Below are 19496 nucleotides of genomic sequence, written 5' to 3'. Positions count from 1 at the left end.
TTGATGGTGATTTTTTTTTCTTTTAAAGAGGATCTGATCTTAGCAATTTTGGAGCAGTACCCCAACAAAAGAAGCTACAGGAGGAACTTTCTGACTTATCAGCAATGGAAGACGCTTTGGATGAGTTAATTAAGGATTGTGCTCAGCAGTTATTTGAATTAACAGATGATAAAGAAAATGAAAGATATCCTTTAAGTCTATACCTTTTTAAAATTTGTGTCCAAAGCAAATGACTTACTTAAAGTAGTAGGGTCAGCTTGCGAATTTAGTTTATATATTTAAAATATAAAATAGACCTTTAAAAGTTAAAGTAGAACTTGGTAGTCTAGCTTCATACACACTAATAGTATATCATTGACTTTTGCAGTATTGCAATGGTAGCAAACCAAGGTTGATACTGCCACTTACAATAGTAGAGTGTTTTTATTCTTGCAGTCTGAATGCTACAAGTAAAATATTTGTTGTTTTTTGTGAAATTCATATTTTCTCTAATTTATGACCTATATTTCTCAAGCAGAGTAAAGTGGTACTTAAACTGCCATCGAGTCCACAGAAGGCCAGTGTTGCTCAATGTCAGTACTTCTGTGAAGCTTAATGTCTCTGGGACCTAAGAGAGGGTTTGTCTTTGTTGCTGACCTACTCTGGGGCACCTGTGTGAGGGGATCACTGATTCTGAGCTATTCCGTACTTCAGATTTACTTAAACTCTCCACAGCACTTAAAACTATTCCCACAACACAGTTGTTAAGAAAACTACAAGTAAACACATGTTACTGTATACAACCAAAAACTCTGTTTACTAAAAGAGAACGCTGGAGAAGCCAAATAAATCACTTTCTTGGCAAAATATGAGGCAACACAGTCAAGACAAAAACATTCAGGTAGTAAGAGAAAATAATTTTGGATGAGAGGACGTGTGACAGTCCTGAGAAAGCTGCCCTCTTACGTTGCTTCTTTTTATGGATTTTTTTCCATCTTTCATTTTCTTATTAAAAACCCTGAAGAGTTTTCCTGAAGTTACAGTAAGACATGGCAATGAATAGGGACTAGGAGGGGAATTTGAATTTCTTCCTAAGTTGTGTTTGTGTTAGGGACTTGGACTTTATTAATATTTTTCTCCAGAAATTGTCATAATGCCAATGGAGTAGTCTAAAGGAATTTTTGGCCATTATTTTAAGTGAAGTAACCCAGCAACAAAATCAAATACCACATATTCTCACTTACAAGTGGGAGCTAAGCAGTAGGTACGCATGGTCAGTGACTTAACACACTGGAGACTCAGCATGGGGAGATTGAGATAGGGGTACAGGATGAAAAATACCTTTGGGGGGTATAGTGTACCCTATTCAGGTGACTTCACTATGTAATTCAGCTGTGTTTTAAAAAAACCTGTACCCCCTAAATCCTTTTTTTTTTTTTTTTAATTTTTATTATTTTTATTTTTTTTTGCAGTTTTTGGCTGGGGCCGGGGTTGAACCTGCCACCTCTGGTATATGGAGCTGGTGCCGTACTCCTTGAGCCACAGGCGCTGCCCTGTTTATATTTTTTTATTTGTTTGTTTTGCTTTATTTATATTTTTTAAAGGAATTCTTTAAGCTGAGTTATAAAATAGTGTAAAACACTTTATAATATTTTAAGTATTTTACATGAATACAACTTATCAATGAAGTAATTATTTTCTGCATAATTATGAATTTGTATCCCATAAAAACTTAGATATTCTAATGTTACACTTACATTAATGAGTAATAAGAGATAAATTATCTTCCTAACAAATAATACTCTGCTTAGAGATCCTTGACTGATTTTTACGCTAGCCTATGTAACATATCAAGATATTCATAGTATTCAAGCCTTCCATGAACAGATCGTTATTGCAGTGAAAGCTCCAGCAGAAACCAGATTGGATGTTCCAGCTCCCAGAGAAGTAGGTAGTCCTGCATTTTAACTATTTGAGGAGGGACGTAGGCCAAGTGCTTAGGCTATCCTCTATTGCAGTTGCAATCCCAGTAACTTAATAGCTGTCAGCTGATACTTTTCAAGGCACTTTGCACGTTTTAACTTGTTTTGAGTAACACAACAAATTGAGTGGACATAGGTGTATTATCATCTTAAAGATGAGGAACCCAAAGCACAGAAAGATGAATTACCTTTCTGGAGATCACACAGTAAATGTGAGAACCAGAATTCAAATCTAGGTAGCTTGGCTCAAAGTGTATTTTTAACCAGTGTCCTATAATGTTTCTTAGAGGAATCACCAAGGCTCTGGGAAATTAACCTAACCAAATACATAAGAAACTAATGAATAAACCAGAACACTAAGTTATGAATTTTAAATGCAAAGTAAAATTTCTATGTGAATGAAAATATTCTTGCTATCTGCCTAGCACTTTTAAACCAGAACACTAAGTTATAAATTTTAAATGCAAAGTAAAATTTCTATGTGAATGAAAATATTCTTGCTATCTGCCTAGCACTTTTAAACCGGAACACTAAGTTATAAATTTTAAATGCAAAGTAAAATTTCTATGTGAATGAAAATATTCTTGCTATCTGCCTAGCACTTTGTTTCCCTTAAAGCAGCAGTTCTCAACCTGTGGGTCACGACCCACAGGAACTGTATTAAAGGGCGTGGCATTAGGAAGATTGAGAACCACTGCCTTAAAGGAAAGTTTGTATTGAAAGGTAATTACCATCAAGTTGCTTGATAAAGATGGAATCCGAACCAAGGAATGTGGCCATTATTGGGACCTATCATAGAGTCTGGCCGTCTGAAGACATGTTGGTGGTTGGTGCTCATATTAAAGTCCTTTTCATTGCTTTAGGGATTTGCCTTCCTCCTTGTAAAGAGCATTCCTACCATTACCTTTCTTTTTATCCCCAGCAGACCACTGTCCATGACCACTGTCCCCATGTCACTTGACAGTGTGTCCATTTGAAACAGCTTTCTTTCATCTCAGTCACACTCAAATTTTACCTCTTGGTGATGTTTCCTACTTGTTTTATCTGGATTTAGATACATTCCAAGTGTCCATATTTTTAACATTTATATTTAATATGAGTTGTTTTACAGATTTCATTTTTTAAAAAAATAAGGAGCCACTAATCCTCAAACACATGCTTACTATGGAGTGTGATGATGCATTCTGCAGGGATGAATAGGTTTTTGGTTTTTTCCCTATGGTATGAGGTGCTTCAGACTGTAACTGCTGAATTTTGCTGAGCCTTTGATCATGCCAAGGCTTCTTTTGTGAGTCCTATTTAAAGTCTGTGCACAAGGGCCCTCTGGCCAGCCATTCTCAGCAACAGATATGTGCATGCTGGGTTCAGTAGAGCTTTGACTCCACAAGATCTGGGGAGACACCTGGGGACCTGACGCAATAGTGGACAAACCGGCCTTCATGTCAAATGCATCCTGCTCCTTTTTGTAAATAATTTTTTTGGGACACAACCACATGCCCATTTGTTCAGATACTGTCTCTGCCTGCTTTCCCGCTACCTTAGCAGAGTAAAGAGGTTGTGACAGGGATGGTATGGTCTGCAATGCCAAAAATATTTGCTACTTTACCCTTTACAGAAGAAGTTTGCCAGTCCCTGATTTAGTGGAATGTGAAGTCCTCAGATGGCTGCCAATTCAGGCATCATACTGGTTTATTGTTTACTAATATCAAATTGTACAAAGTTTACTATTCAAACCAGACCTGGCCTAGCACTCTAGAAGCTGAGTCCATATCTTCCTGGAATCAGGAAACCATAGCAAGGATGACAGATGAGGTTTCTGAGACCCTTTGCGATGCTGCATCTCACTGAACTCACTTTGTTAATAAGATCACAGTGAGATGTGGGGCAGGACAGCACAGGGCTGTCCAGCCCACTCTTAAACACACAGAAATGGAGAGAGTGGAGTTTATGTTAAAGTTGAACCAGCTTTACTGGTTTATGAACACAGGAATCGTTCATAACTATGACTGTTCCTTAAGAATTTAGCTTAATTTGGCTGGTTGTAGTAGCTAGAAAAAATTAGCCAGTTGTGGTGGCAGGTGCCTGCAGTCCCAGCTACTCAGGAAGCTGAGGCTGGAGGATGACTTGAGCCTAGGAGTTTGAAGTTGCTGTGAGCTAAGCTGATGCCATGGTACTCTAGCCGGAGGCAACAGAGTGAGACTTGGTGTGTGGGGACAGTTTAGCTTAATTCTCAGTGGAAACACTCAATTTCCTGACATCGTATGGAAAAAGTATTTTAATTAAATCTTGTGTCAATAAATCTGAAGCCAAAGAATGTAAAAATCATAATGAGTTAATAATAGTCCTTTGTTATGATTTTTATGTTTTTATTGTTTGAAAGTACATGAGGTATATTTTGACTTGATCTTTTCCTCAGTTTTTTCAACTGGACAAAAGTACTGCCCTTCCAGTTATCTCCATACTACTTCATTGGTCTGAAAATCCAAACATAGTTTATCCCTAAGAAACTGTAGGGTATTCTAGAGTTTTTTGTTGTCAGAACACTGATTTTTGACTCTCCAATATGGCCTTTTTCAAGGGATCAACTTCTTTTTTTTTTTTGAGACAGAGCCTCTAGCTGTCGCCCTGGGTAGAGTGCTGTAGGGTCACAGCTCACAGCAACCTCCAACTTCTGGGGTTAAGCGATTCTCTTGTCTCAGCCTCCCAAGTAGCTGGGACTACAGGCACCCACCACAACGCCTGGCTATTTTTTGGTTGTAGTTGTCATTGTCGTTTGGGGGGCCCGGGCTGGATTCAAACCCGCCAGCTCTGGTGTATGTGGCTGGCGCGTTAGCCCTTTGAGCTACAGGTGCCGAGCCAGGGATCAACTTCTTGAATAGGGAAAAACAGGCTCTTGAGTACTGAGGTTCACCTGATGGCCGTGAAACTGTTACCACAGGATCAAGTAGCCAGCTGTCTTTACTGTGTGAACCGTCCAGTGATTGAAGTGACTACAGCTAAGATGATGATTTTCTCAAATGTATGATAGACAGGAAACCACCGGAAGTTAGTTTTCAGAAGCGTTTTCTTGCAATGTTGATGAATTCTTCATCTTGATGGTTTGTCTCTTTTGCTAGGATTCCATCACAGTACATATAAGGAGCACCAATGGGCCTATCGATGTCTACTTGTGTGAAGTGGAGCAAGGCCACTCAGCTCACAAAAAGTCTGAAGGTGTCACCTCTTCACCTGAGGACAGACATCCAGAACGCTCCGAGGAAGGTAAATACACCAGCTTTGTGAGTAGGAAGATTTAAGATTCTAATGATATTTTAAGTATATATAATCTTAAGAATGTGTATTAAGGCCTTAAGATATTTTTATTCTTCTTATCTACAAAAAGATAAATTTAAAAAAATAAGAATTACAAGGTGATTCTTACTGTAGTTTAAATATTTCTACAAGCTTAGAATTATATCTGGTCCCATGGCATAGGAATCTGAATTGGGAGACTTTCCTCCAAGCAGCAAAAAGCCTCAGAACCCTGCCCAGTGACCTTGCCCAGCAGGGAGACTGCCCACACTACTGCACATCTTGGTGAAGGAAAGGCATTAGACCAGTGCCTAATGCTGCAACCCTTTAATACAGTTCCTGTGGGTCACGAACCACAGTTTGAGAACCGCTGCAGTAGAGCTATTTGACCCAGGAGGTCAAATAGCCACCCAACTCAGCCAAGAGCCCACTCCACAGTTCCCTCAGGATGGAAAGAAATTCTTAATTGTGAATTTCTGAGAAGCATGGCCTTTGGTCCCACCTGGCTCCATCTAACCTCAGAACCCAAGCTGTAGCCTTGTCCGACTACAGATCCCAAATAGTGGAATTGCATGGCCCGGGAATACACCCTGTGACCAGCCTGAGCAGACGCCATTGCAGTTCCCAGCCAGCAACTCCACTAGACATCTGAGCTCATGCAGTGGTCTCCCCGGATGGCAGGGCCCAAGCAGCGGTCTCGCCAGATGGCAGAGCCCAGGCAATGGCCTCATAGGACAGTGGTACCCAACCAGCAGCCCCACTGACATCAGAGCAAAGGCAGTGACCCAGCCAACAGCAAGTTCTGCCTCCCTGGTAGTCACCAGCTGGTCCTTCCAAAATCACAGGCCCATCTAAATAAGGAAGCTTTGTCCCCTGACAACACTTGTAAAGGCCAGAAGAGGGGGCTGTCTCCTCAGATTCATAAGGACAGGAGGCTAACAAGTAACGAGGGAATCATGACTTCTCTCAAAAGAAACCAGTGAAGCCCTAGCGAAAGAACGCCCCTTCTACCTTCTCTAACGGGTTTTTAGGTGCAAGTTATACCTGTAAGATTGAAAAAATTAGCCTTATGGTATTAACATGAGATTGAGTAGGCAATCTTCAATTTTTTTGTAAGCAGTAGAATTATATGTTCTGTTACATGTCTACCTTTCAAACCTTCACTTCACACACAAGAATTTTCCTCTAATATGTTCTTTTTCAGAAGAAAATCCTCAGCAAACTGAAGAATTGCTTGAAGTAAGCAACTAATAGCATTTCAGAACTCATGTATTGAGTTTTTGTGGAGAACATCCTTCATGGGTGGATCATGCATCAGTCTGATTCTCAGAGCAATAACTTGTCCCTGCAGTCTCCTTCTCTGCTAGCAACATTAAGGATGGTAGTATATTGAGTAGTTCACTACTTAGATAATTATGGTTTCCAAATTTGAAAACAGCTGTTCTTATAATTATTCACTGCTTTCGGTCAGCAAAATAGTCATCTTACACCTGAAATAACTTCATCACAAAGAGTATCATGAAAACAGATGGGTCAGGCCTGAAATGGACAGTTCTTCATGGACTTGACCCTTTCCTGCAAGGATTATATTGTGTATTACAAAAGAAATTGCCTTACACTGGTTCATGTTTGCAGTTAACTGTTGTACACTGGATAGCTGTACACACAAGTCGAAATGTGATGTCTATGTATATATCTGTATAATGTTTAGATTACTTGTAAAATATGTCTAAGGGGTACTTTTTACCCTTGTACAGCCAAAATAATGTATATATGGAAAGTGACAGACAAATGCTCTAATTTCCTTGGTATCTATAACTTATTAGAATCCTCTGGATGAGGGTTAGAAGAGAGTTTTTCCAAACTTCTACATGTAGAAGTATCATAAATGTGCTGTACATTTACATTCATAGATTAAATTAAAGTATTTTAATAAGGTTCCCAGTGCTGAACTTGGAATTGGATACATCTTGTCTTTAAGCTGTCTGTAGCATTGTATGTCCCAGCAGATTGCTGGCATGCCCCAAGGCTTTGGGGACAAGTACAGAGAAGCCATCAGGTAGCAATGTGATTCATTACGAGATATGAATGCAATCATGGTGAAAACTGGGAACTATTTTAAGTTTTTTGTGAGCAGATTTTTGTAATATGTTCTGTATGCAGCCTTGCTCTCCAATCAAAGGGGTTTTACATATCACACGTTGTGCCCTGCCCTCTCTCCAGCCAGCTGTAGTCCCACATTTCCATGTTCCTAGCTATTTCTACCTCATTGGGTAAGTCATTTACCACTCTGTGCCTCAGTTTACTCTGTAGTTTACCATTAGACTGTGAGCTCCTTGAGGAACTTTGTTGTAATCATTGTTATATCCCAGCGCCTTGCACCATGCCTGGCCCATAAAAAGTGCTTAATAAATATTTGAACAAATCAGTGAGTGGGTGAGTGAGTTGTAAAATTAAAATTAGACTAGTAATACCTGTCTTGTCTGTCATGGGTTCTTATACCACTTGAATTCTTATTTTAAACCTATTGCTTTTAAAGAAAGTTTTGAAGCAACTTGAAATTCAGACCACACATAAAAAGATTTAAACTAGAAATCCAAAATCAAAGTCTTAAAAATGACTGCTGAGTGTTTAGGATTCACGTACTTCTGAGCTCCAGCGGCTGACGCCAGTCTCCCGTCCTTGAGCACACTCCTCCCATAGCAGTCCCTGCCGGCTCCTCTTTGCCTAGGCACTGCTGACGGTGCTGCTGTCTGTGTGGTGAGCCTTGAGGCTTTTCCTCACTCCTTCTGTTTTATATAGAATGTTATTTGAAATTAGCCAAAGAAAATCTACAGGGGGCACTGTTGATCACTATTGGACTAGTATGGTGTGGTGACAAAATAGGGAATACAGGAGAAACAGCAACTGTAGGGCAAAAAATTATATTCTAGACATGTTTGATGAAAGAATCTAGACAGGTGATAATGTGTATGTGGGTCAGGTGCTCAGGGGAAAGATCTGCACTCGAAGTAGAATCGGCAGCTGTCAGTCTACATGTGACACTTTTACCATGAGAATAGATGAGCTCATCTGACGAGCGCATAGCAGGAGCAGAGAGGCGCAAGAATCTATATATTTAAGGGTGGCGCCTGTGGCTCAGTCGGTGGGGCGCCGGCCCCATATACCAAGGGTGGCGGGTTCAAACCCGGCCCCGGCTGAACTGCAACCAAAAAATAGCTGGGCGTTGTGGCGGGCGCCTGTAGTTCCAGCTACTTGGGAAGCTGAGGCAAGAGAATCGCTTAAGCCCAGGCGTTGGAGGTTGCTGTGAGCTGTGTGATGCCACTCTACCGAGGGCCATAAAGTGAGACTCTGTCTCTACAAAAAAAAAAAAAAAAAAAAAGAATCTATATATTTAATCTACATTTAAGGGGAAATATAGGCTCGGCGCCTGTAGCACAGTGGTTACAGCGTCAGCCATATACACCAAGGGTGGCAGATTCAAACCTGGCCCAGCAACAAAAAAATAGCTGGGCATCGTGGTGGGCGCCTGTAGTCCCAGCTACTTGGGAGGCTGAGGCAAGAGAATTGCTTGAGCCAAAGAGTTTGAGGTGGTTGTGAACTGTGGTGACACCATAGTACTCTACTGAGGGCGACATAGTGAGACGCTGTCTCAAAAAAAAGGTGGGGGGGGCAGAAATACAGAATAAAAAGCCTTTCTTGAAAAGGAATAAAAAGAGGAAAAAACCAAAAAACTAAATAAGGTCGTGTCCCCAAAACAAAGGCTTTGCCAAAGGTGTAGCATAATTTCTGAGCAGCCGTTCCTTAAGCAATGTGACAAATGTTCTACCTTACAGATGGTTCTGAAGATAAAATGAGATCATGTAAGCAAAATCCTTTGTAAATTGTAGATGTGTTATATAAATGAAGTATCTCTCAAGTCACTCCATCTGCCGGTATTTGGTCTCTTCTTTTTAGAACCACTAAAATAAGCATTCCGTGCACTCATTTCTCACTTTGCTCACTGCGTCCGCCGTCGCCGTCCCTTCACTCCACACGCACACTACTGCTGACTTTCACATCTGTTCTTCAGGTCCAGACCGTCCATACAGAAGGCCTGCGGCCTCGCCCTCCGTCTGGTCTTGATGCTCACCTTCAAACGAACCACACTGGTCTCATCACTGTGCCTAAAATACACCTTGTACTTTCCCAACTTCCAGCCTTTGCTCTTATTCTCCTTCCTGGAATTCTCTTCCCCTTCTCTGTGTTTCAGAGTCTGCACCTGGCTCACTCCCTTCCCGCCTACGATCTGCACACAGCACTTGGTGGCCGTCGTTATCCTCTTAAGTGGACGGAGTTTTCCACCTGGCAGTACATGCTGTCGCGGTGTAGGGACCATGGCTAACACGTGTATATTCCCCATATGTAGGTAATGCTCGGTAAATGACCTGACTACATTCAGGCCAGCTCCCAAGAATATGAAAACAAAAAACCACGACTTAAAAAAGCACAAACCAATAAATTGAATTTGCACTAAGAAAATATGACTGTACTAATTTTGTGTTTTGTTAGATGTTACAGCATGTCTAATTGCCCCTTGCCTCAGCAGAAGATGCACACCTTCGTGCTTTTATTCTGAGAAAGGCTTGAAACTTAAACCATTAGGATCCCTTTTGTCTCTCCCTTTTGACCTGTTTGGCCCCAGAGACACTGGCTTCAAGTTGGACGCCCAAAGTGAACAAGTCATGATGGTGCCAGTGAAGCCTTGAAGGGCTTTTTCATTTATGCGTGAGTGATAAATTGTGTCTAAAAATGTCAGGAATCTGCCACTTGAATTATTTAACATAATTAAAAATGAAAATCAGAATAAAAGCAATTCATTGTACTATGTTGTTTCAGAGTTGGCTCTTCAGCTCCGTTAGCAATTGTCTTAGCCCACTCTTAGAGGCCCTGCAGAGCCAGGCGAGGTGCCCACTGAGGAGGGAGGCAGGGCCTTCTGGCTCTTGTCTTTTGCTCTGACAGCATGTCTGACTACTGAAGACGTCTGGCACCTTGTGAGCTTTATGCCCCGTTCTCCCCGTGGTAGGGTGAGGAAGGGATGATGTTTGGGGCTTTCAGCCTGGCCTTCGGGGGACAGTAGGTGGGGGCTCGAGCAGCAAGTGGCAATCTGCTGAGAGAAGGTAGAGGAGGAGAGGGGGAGAGAGAAGAAAAGGGGATGAGGTGTGAAGGAATGGTGATGGGAGAAGTGAGGAAAAGTGACCATGTGGCCTGAGCAACAGGTGTCCTCGTGACCAGAAAAGAGGCCCAGACCAGAGGGCCCCAACCCTCTGGCTTCCTGCAACTAACCTTCAAGAAACCATCACTTGTCAAGTTTGGATGTCGGCCTCAAGAAAGGATATCCTCCAGGATCTGAGAAGCTTTCATTTTCCAAACGAGGCTAGATTTTTCCTCGCATACTTAAACCAAAATAACATATCACAACAGAATGCAGAAGCAGATAACAGGAACTCATCATCTGTCTTCTATTCAACCAGACATTGAGGACATTTGTGAAAATGTAAAATAATGCCTTTCCTCACTAATTGTTTTTATCTTGTAAAATGTAGTTACTTTTCATCAAAACATAATTTAACATAATATGCTTATTTTGTGATGAATTAATACATATAAAAATTTTTGTATTGATTTTAGTACTTTAAATATCAGTTGATAGACTACATGTGAACAAAAGCTTTTTGGGATCTTCCATTTTTCACCATTTAAAAAGATCCTGAGACCAAAAAGTTTCAGAACTATTGTACTAGCTTATTTTGCCCAAGGGCTGGTACATATGTCACTAGGAAAGTGGAGACACAGTGTGGTATGCTCCATTATTGCTCTTCCAAGAAAAGTCCACAGTGTCTTTTATGATTCACCCATGAAAAGTTTCAATTTGTTTGGCTTGTCACTTTTGCTGGGAGGGCTTGATTCATTTCCATCTGTATGGATTTTATGTTTTTGATTTTTGTTTATCTCAAAACTCTCATAATGACCCACATAACTACGGGGCACTCCTCCACTTCTTGAGAGAGCCAAAGGGTTCGTATGTCTTGGCCTCACGAGGTCTGTGCTAGTGCACACACAAACACATAATACATTCTCTCCAAACACCCGCAGTGACTCTGAGGATAAACAAATGGACTCAGGTCTGTAGTCCCAGCTACTTGGGAGGCTGAGGCAAGGGCAACAAAGTGAGACTCTGTCTCAAAAAAACAAAAACAAATGGATTCAAAGCAGTGGCCAACTACTCTTAAACAAAAGAAAATGTAGCTTTGATCTCATGGCCTAATATCTTGCTCATTGAGGGTTTCTAGTTCCCATTTTTTCTTTTTCTTTGCAGTTTTTGGCCAGGGCTGGGTTTGAACCTGCCATCTCCTGTATATGGGGCCAATGCCCTACTCCCTGAGCCTCAGGCACCGCCCTCTAATTGCCATTCTTTACTTCCAATGAAAGTACCTGACCATTCACATTTTTAGCTAATGTTTGTGAAAATTTAGGCTATAGCAAAAATGACTCACTGTAACAAAAGAGGGGAGCATTTTCGGGAGAACTGTGGTTCCCATGTAGAGAAACTTTGATGAGAACAACTCTACCCCTCCCTCAGTCACCTCTTAAAATGAAAAGAGGGTAGCTTCTCTGAGTTTGGAAAAAGGGACTGGACATTAAAGACTCAGTCCCTCCTGGGTTTCCTCTCTTTGGGAATTTCCTGCCTCTGCAAATAGGCCCCCAAGAGGGGCTCTGCAGTTCAGTTGTGCCAATTGTTCCCAACTGAGGGAAATTTTGTTCCACAGGGGCCATATGGCAAAGTCTGGGGACATTTTCACTCATCGTGACTGGAGTGCTACTAGCATCTGGGGATAGAGGACAGGGAGGCTGCACACGATGAACCCACACAACAGTTACCCAGGTCGAAGCCTCGCCAGTGCTGAGAGGTTGCAAAACTGAAGTTATGTCGGTAACAATGGGAGCGAATCCGTCCAATTCAGGAGTGAAGTGTTACCAAGCCCTTTGTTCCACCCATCTAAGACCGCATCCCCAATCAGCTGTATTAGAAACGGTGGGGAGATTTTGGTCTCTGTCTCAGATTTCTCAACTGGCTGCTTGTGAACATGGAAGGGAAAGAGGGACATTACTTACCAGAAACAGAAGTCGTAACAGACTTTGCACTGGAGCCCCATATTAGTAAGGATTAAATGAAGTAAGAGAAAAAAAGCCCAAATAATTGTGGCTTAAACAAGGTAGGAAATTAATTTCTCTCTCACATATACGAGGTCTAGAGACAGTTCAGAGTTGGTATTGCTCTCCAAGAGGTCAGGAACCAAGGTTCCTTCCAGGTAGCTGTTCTTCATGCTTGGCTTCCAAGTTCACTTTAAAATCCAAGAGAGCTGCTGGAGCCCAGCCCAATGTCTACAGACTAGGCAGCAAGAAGGATAGAGACAGAGAAAAAGGGTATGCTTCCTCTCCTTCAGGATGCTTTCAGCAAGTTGTGCCCTCACCTTAACTCTCATCCACTTAGAGTTAGAAATGTAATCTTTGGAGGTGAGGGGAAGCCCTGTGCCCAGCAAACACCTGGGAGGGGAAGACTAGATACAGGACACAGTAGATGTGTTTGCCAAGACCTGGGTCTCCTCTTCTGGACGTCAGAAGACTGAACCGCTTGGTGAGACCACGTGACTAGTTCAAGCCAGTTGGCTATGAAGGGAAGTGACATGTGGTGGAAAAATTACAGCTTCCTAGTAGCTCTTCCCTGTCACAGCAACCAAGAACACCACAGGTTCCAGATGACATAGCTACAAGGCTCTGGAGCCTCCATTGACCTAGATCCTGGAGAGATGGTGTGGAACAGAGCCTCTGCCAATCTATACACAACATGAAATGTGTCCAAGTATTGAGATTTATTTATTTCTTTATTGTTAGCTTGGCACAGTGGCCCACACTTGTAATCCCAGCACTCTGGGAAGCTGCGACAGGAGGATCGCTTGAGCTCAAGAGTTTGAGAACAGCCTGAGCAAAAGCAAGAGCCCATCTCTACCAAACATAAAAAAAATAGCCGGGTGTTGTGGCAGGCACCTGTAGTCCCAGCTACCTGGGAGACTGAGGCAAGAGGATCGCTTGAGCTTAGGAGTCTGAGGTTGCTGTGAGCTATGACACAATGTGGCACTCTACAAAAGGCTACAACGTGTGACTCTGTCTCAAAAAATAAATACACAAATAAAATTAACTTGTTACTGCAACATAACCTAGCCAATCTTAACTACTATCTTTGGGGACAGATAGCAGTCTCTCCTACAGGTCAGAGCATCAAAGAATAATGCAGTCAAAACAGCTGCACACCAAACCAGTGTCTTAAATCCCTGTTGCAGACTGGGAACTCATGTCATTTGCTTATGATGGGCAAAACTGAAATACTGGTGATTCTGTGAATCCATGTGTTTAACTCCTAGCGTAATAGGAAGTTAACACAAATTTGTGCGCTGATTGCTATCTAGCAGAGAATTTATTATCCAGGTTTTCTTTGCTTTCAATTAAACAGACGCGGCTAGATAATAGCTTAACAGCATTGACTTTGTTTTTCAGTTTTATTTTATTTTACTTTCTGGAGCCCTGGTCCAAGTTGACAAGTGAGAAATGGGTCATTTCTTAGATGTTCTGTGTTGTCACATGATTTGAACCGTGTAACTACAAACCAGCCTCACTGGAAGTACGGCCACTTTCCTCACTTCCACTCTCCTTTACCGAAATTAGTGCAAGACTCAGTGCTTGCAACGTTCGGCTCCTTCATCCCCAAGGTCACTTTGTGCTCTGACTGCGACTGTTGTCAGCGCGTGTGCCAAGGGAAAGCCATGACCTTGTTCTCCTCTACTTACAGCCTGAAGCTACAGTGTGAAGAGTTGAAACCTGGCAGTCTTTTTTCAAACCTGGCGACGGTATCCACAAAGGTGGCGACTTCAAACATTTATACTGTCCTGAAATTTTGTGCCAAGAATGCAAGCCCACTGGTCTTTAAGCTGAACGTGTTTCAACACAGAACCACACTGCTCACAAATGAAGCGGCTGCGTGGTGAAGGCTGGGACGTGTGCCCGGGCGTTTTTGCAGCATTTCAGCCATGAAGCCCTGTGCTGTGTAGGTGGAAAGGAAAGAAAACCATCCACACTCTGTCGCATTAGTAACCAAGTTATTTTGCACATTTCTTCTAGAAGTCTGGGTGTCCCTAAAGGCAGCTGGAAAACTAAATGACTAATTAAAAAGCTAAAGAATGCAGCAAAATTAATGGGGAAAGGTTATTTTCAGATTTATCCCAAGTTGTATGGGGTTTGTTTCCTTTAAGTCTCCATTGTTGCCTGCAATTGTATAAAGATGAAAATTTAATTTGAGTAAAAAAGTTTAAGTTGCACTCATCTCTGCTCGGCTTTCTTCTCCCGGGAGCTAATAAGCCGCTATGATGCACCACTGTTTCTCGACAATAAAAAGTGTAAAGAAATCTGCTCCCAGTGGCATTCTCGTTCCATCCTGGAAGCAGGGACAAGCAAAGAGCATGTGCCATTGCACTTGTGTTGCATAGTGTCCCCTCATTCAGAACAGACCCAAATCACATTCAGGGGGGCAGGCTGTCTTAAAACTTTTCATTGTTTTTAAGTTTTAGTAACATAGGGATGACGTTTTTCTTTTTCTTTTTTGAGACAGAGTCTCACTCTGTCACCCCTGGCAGAGTGCCATGGCATCACAGCTCACAGCAACCTCAAACTCTTGGGCTTAAGCGATTGTCTTGCCTCAGCCTCCCAAGTAGCTGGGACTATAGGCGCCTGCCACAACGCCTGGCTATTTTTTGGTTGTAGTTGTCATTGTTGTTTGGCGGGCCCGGGCTGGGTTCGAACCCACCAGCTCTGGTGTATGTGGCTGGCGCCCTAGCCGCTGAGCTACAGACGCCGAGCCAGGATGATGTTGTTTTTCGAAAACTGAATGTAACAATAATTGGAAATTGTGAGATATATTAAGTAATAAATTTTATGTTCAATAAAGATTAACTGCAGGGGGCTCTATAAAATAGTGAAGATTTTAGAGTCCCTTCTGTACACCACACTCTGTGGTGGACATTTAAGGGACAGGAATAAATACGGCTATTCCCTATCTTCAGCCACAGTTGAGAGGACCCCACCAAACACAAAACTACCTACCGCGTGGTGGGATCAGATAGACGCCCAACAAAGGAAGGTCCGAGTGAGAATGGAGTGAGTGATACATTTAAACTAGAACTTGGAGGATGTCTAGAAATCCCCCCCAGGCAGAGGAAAGGGAGGACCAGGCGAAGAAGCAATATATACAAAGGAAAGAAAGAGAGGGCGCCCCGGAGGGACTCAGTATGCCAAAGTAGTGGTTTTCAACCTTTTGACGATGACCCACAGTGACAAAGACATTTGACATCATTTCCGGTGCACAGTAAATATGCCTCAAAACAATTACCTGATTTCCCTGCATACGCTCTTCTGTTCATTCCATTTCATTTAAAAAGTAACAATGGGCGGCGCCTGTGGCTCAGCGGGTAGGGCGCCGGTACCACATGCCGGAGGTGGCGGGTTCAAACCCAGCCCTGGCCAAATTAAAAAAAAAAAAAAAAAAAAAAAAAAGTAACAATGTAAAGACCTAATCAGTCACAAGCTGCAGTGTGAAAAACAGGGCGGTGCTAGAGCTTCCAGAATCCTCCAGGTCCTGTAAGATCAAGAGCCACGGTGGTGGTAATTACTTAACACATCAGCGGTGCCGTCAGAGTTGCATTTTAGAAAGATTGCTGTGGAGTAGTCTCGTGAGAGAGTGGTAAACTTAGAGTCAGGAGGATTGGAATCTGTTCATTCACACAACAAATACATGTTGCCCATTTTGGAAGTGCTAGCTACACTAAGACAAATGAAATCTCGCCATCAAGGCCTAGGACTGTGAGGGCTTCTTTCCAGGATTAAGAAGTAAGTCCTTTGTGTAACTTCTTTGAGCCTCACGCTTGCCACCTGTTAAAGTGGGGCAGAGGGAGACTCAGGCAGGGAGAAAAGGTCTGGCTTAAAATAAGTATTCAGTAAATGTTGGGTTTCTCACTCCTAGTATGGAGGGTGGCTTAGGGGTGAAGTGCTTAGTGCAAGAAACGGTTCAAGCCATTTTAGAAAATATTGACAAGGGTTTTTTGCTTTTTAAAACTTTGATTAGCTGGGTGCGGTGGTCACGCCTATAATCCTAGCACTTTGGGAGGCTGAGGCTGGTGGATTGCTTGAGCTCAGCAGTTTGAGATCAGCCTAAGCAAGAGCAAGACCCTGTCTCTACTTAAAAAAAAAAAGAAAAGAAAAGAAAAATTGGCTTGTGGTGTGTGCCTGTACTTCCAGCTATTTGGGAGGCTGAGGCAACAGGATCAATTGAGCCCAAGAGTTTGAGGTTGCTGTGACCTATGATGCTGTGCACTCTACCCACGGGGAAAGAGTGAGACTCTGTTTCAAAAAAAAAAAGAAAAACCAAAAAAATCCTTTGATTAAAATTCAAAAAGTGGTTTAGAATTGCTTCAAAGAACAAATGTGGTTTGTGGTCATGGTTTGGCTCTAGTATCCGATAGGAACTGGATTGGTAAGATAAAAAGGAGGGGTATCTGCTATGTGCCCAAAAGAAGACTCAAACACACAGGGTGGTTTTATAGGATTAAATGTGTTGATTTTTTTAACTACTTAATTTGAAGGTATTTTAAATGTAGAGGGCCTGGCATATAGTAAATACTATATAAATATTTGGTTAAATATTTAATAGCAATAGGCTGCTCTGAACTCTGCTTCAGCTGTAGTTATAATTGAATGCCTATTTTTACTTGGATTCTTACATCAATCCATCATAGGGTCTTTTTACATCCTAGAGAGCACACTGCATCTTTTAAAGGACCCGCGACTGATCTGTGTGATACCACAGGTGACCTGCCATTCAGGCCTTCCACAGACTGTAGTTACAATGAAAACTCCAACTAAAAGTAATTGAGTTTCCAACTCCCAGAGAAGTAGATGTGATTCATGGGTTTTAAGAAAATGAGAAATTGGGGCGGCGCCTGTGGCTCAGTCAGTAAGGCGCCGGCCCCATATGCCGAGGGTGGCGGGTTCAAACCCAGCCCCGGCCAAACTGCAACCAAAAAATAGCCGGGCGTTGTGGCGGGCGCCTGTAGTCCCAGCTACTCAGGAGGCTGAGGCAAGAGAATCGCTTAAGCCCAGGAGTTGGAGGTTGTGGTGAGCTGTGTGAGGCCACGGCACTCTACTGAGGGCCATAAAGTAAGACTCTGTCTCTACAAAAAAAAATAAATAAATAAATAAATAAAAAAAAATAAGTTCCTGTGGATCGCGATCCACAGGTTGGGAACTGCTGCTCTAGAATTAAAAAAAAAAAAAAAAAAGAAAATGAGAAATTTTAACAAATTTGCAGTTAATTTCCTAACATAGTCATAGTGCTACTATCCTCAGAAATAAAGTGTCAAAAGGGTCTAATTGAGCTGTCCTTATCTGCGTATCAGTTCTGGTAACTTCATTTTATTTTACTACATTTTATTTTGAGACAAGGTCTCGCTCTGTCAACTAGCTAGAGTGCAGTGGTGCCATCATAGCTCACTGCAACCTCAAACTCCTGGATTTTTTTGAGACAGAGTCTCAAGCTGTCACCCTAGGTAGAGTGCTGTGGTATCACAGCTCACAGCAACCACAAACTCCTGGGCTTAAACGATTCTCTTGCCTTAGCCTCCCAAGCAGCTGGGACTACAGGTGCCCGCCACAACGCCGGTTGAAGTTGTCTTTGTTGTTTGGCGGCCCGGGCTGGATTCAAACCTGGCAGTGCAAGTGGCTGGTGCCTTAGTCGCTTGAGCTACAGGTGTCGAGACAAAAACTCCAGGATTTACATGATCCTCCTGCATAGCTTGCTAAGTAGCTGGGACTACAGGCATGAGTCACCACACCATGCTAAATTTTAAAATTAGTTTTGCAGAGAAAGGCTCTCACTGTATTGCTGAGACTGATCTCAAACTTCTGGCTTCAAGAGATCCTCCTGCCTTGCCTTCCTCCCAAAATGCTGAGATTATAGGCATGAACCATGGTGCCCAGCAAACATTTTATAAATAACATTATGCCCAAGAGGTGGATATGTTGGATCTGGTTTTGTGGTTAATTAGTACACTTGCTGTGACTGTGCTATCCTTGAGGGTGTGTCTTTATTTTGTGTGCTGAGCCTACTTATGGCTATACTTGTGATTCTGCCAGGGAAAGGGAGCAGCTAAACCACATCAAGACTTCTGTACGTGCCCAAGGCTTTTCTTAGCTCCACGTAAAGTGTGGGCACACCAGCCGTCCCACCAGGATCCTTAGGAGCTGCAAGAGCTCAGGTATCTCGAGTCTCGGAGGCAGCCACCTGGGAGGACCTGCAGACCTCATCCAGTGTCATGTTCTCAGTTGACTGCTTTAGAATAGAAATCTCCACTGGAAGATGTGGCCCTCTGGGGAAGGAGAACTACTCAAAGCAGACCTGGAGCTGAATGCAGATGTTCTTATGTCTATGTGTCCAAAAGGGGAGCCTGTCCGTGAGATGACAGATGAGGATGTGAGACTTTTCTTCATCTCTAATGAAAAGTGACAGAGATGGGCACAGAGATGGACATCCATGCGGTGGTTCTAGGCCCAACAACCCAAACCAGAGCAGTGCTGGTGTCATCACAAAGCAAGTGTGCTCCAAAGCTGTTTCCATTCCTACAATAAAGAATACAGCAGAAAATGTGGGACAGAGTGGTCAGATTGTGTGAAGAAAATGACAAAAGTCAGCTTTCCTTTAAGAATGAATGGTGCTGCCTGGGGGTGGCTCAAACCTATAATCCAGCACTCTGGGAGGCAGGAGGAGCTCAGGAGTTTGAGATCAGCCTGAGCCCTGAGCAAGAGTGAAACTCTGTCTCTACTAAAAATAGAAAAAATTACCTGGAGATGGTAGCATGTGCCCACAGTCCCAGCTACTTGGGAGGCTGGGGCAGGATTGCTTGAGCCCAGGTGTTTATGGTTGCTATGAGGTATGATGATATGATGACACCATGGCACTCTAGCCACTCTACCCAAGTGATAGAGTAAAACTCTGTCTCAAACAAAAAAAAAAGGTATCTTTATACTCTTACAAGAAAATGTTTTTAAAATTTCAGTAACTAATGAACATTTTTAAACCAAGCCACAAAGGTATCAATTGAT

General features: G+C 42.5%; 1 protein-coding gene across 4 annotated transcripts in view; it reads left to right on the top strand.

Moving 5' to 3' along the window:
* E2F6 (E2F transcription factor 6) overlaps positions 1–14172 on the top strand; it is a 29212-nt gene extending 15040 nt beyond the window's left edge. For 2 of the 4 annotated variants that reach the window (XM_053589745.1, XM_053589742.1), the window contains 5 exons: positions 29–184; positions 1812–1926; positions 5078–5222; positions 6457–6491; positions 7416–7677. In XM_053589745.1, the coding sequence (XP_053445720.1) occupies positions 29–184; positions 1812–1926; positions 5078–5222; positions 6457–6491; positions 7416–7529 (565 nt within the window). In that variant the 3' untranslated portion in view covers positions 7530–7677. Of the gene's footprint in view, positions 1–28; positions 185–1811; positions 1927–5077; positions 5223–6456; positions 7678–14139 lie in introns of those variants that run through there. The other 2 variants (XM_053589743.1, XM_053589744.1) reach the window with 2 other exon arrangements.
* The last annotated feature ends 5324 nt before the right edge of the window (positions 14173–19496 follow it).

This window comes from Nycticebus coucang, chromosome 4 (assembly GCF_027406575.1).
Source record: "Nycticebus coucang isolate mNycCou1 chromosome 4, mNycCou1.pri, whole genome shotgun sequence".
In the NCBI taxonomy this organism is placed as follows: domain Eukaryota; kingdom Metazoa; phylum Chordata; class Mammalia; order Primates; family Lorisidae; genus Nycticebus; species Nycticebus coucang.
The sequence above is the reverse complement of the archived record's forward strand: the minus strand, read 5'-3'. Positions and strand labels throughout refer to the sequence as shown.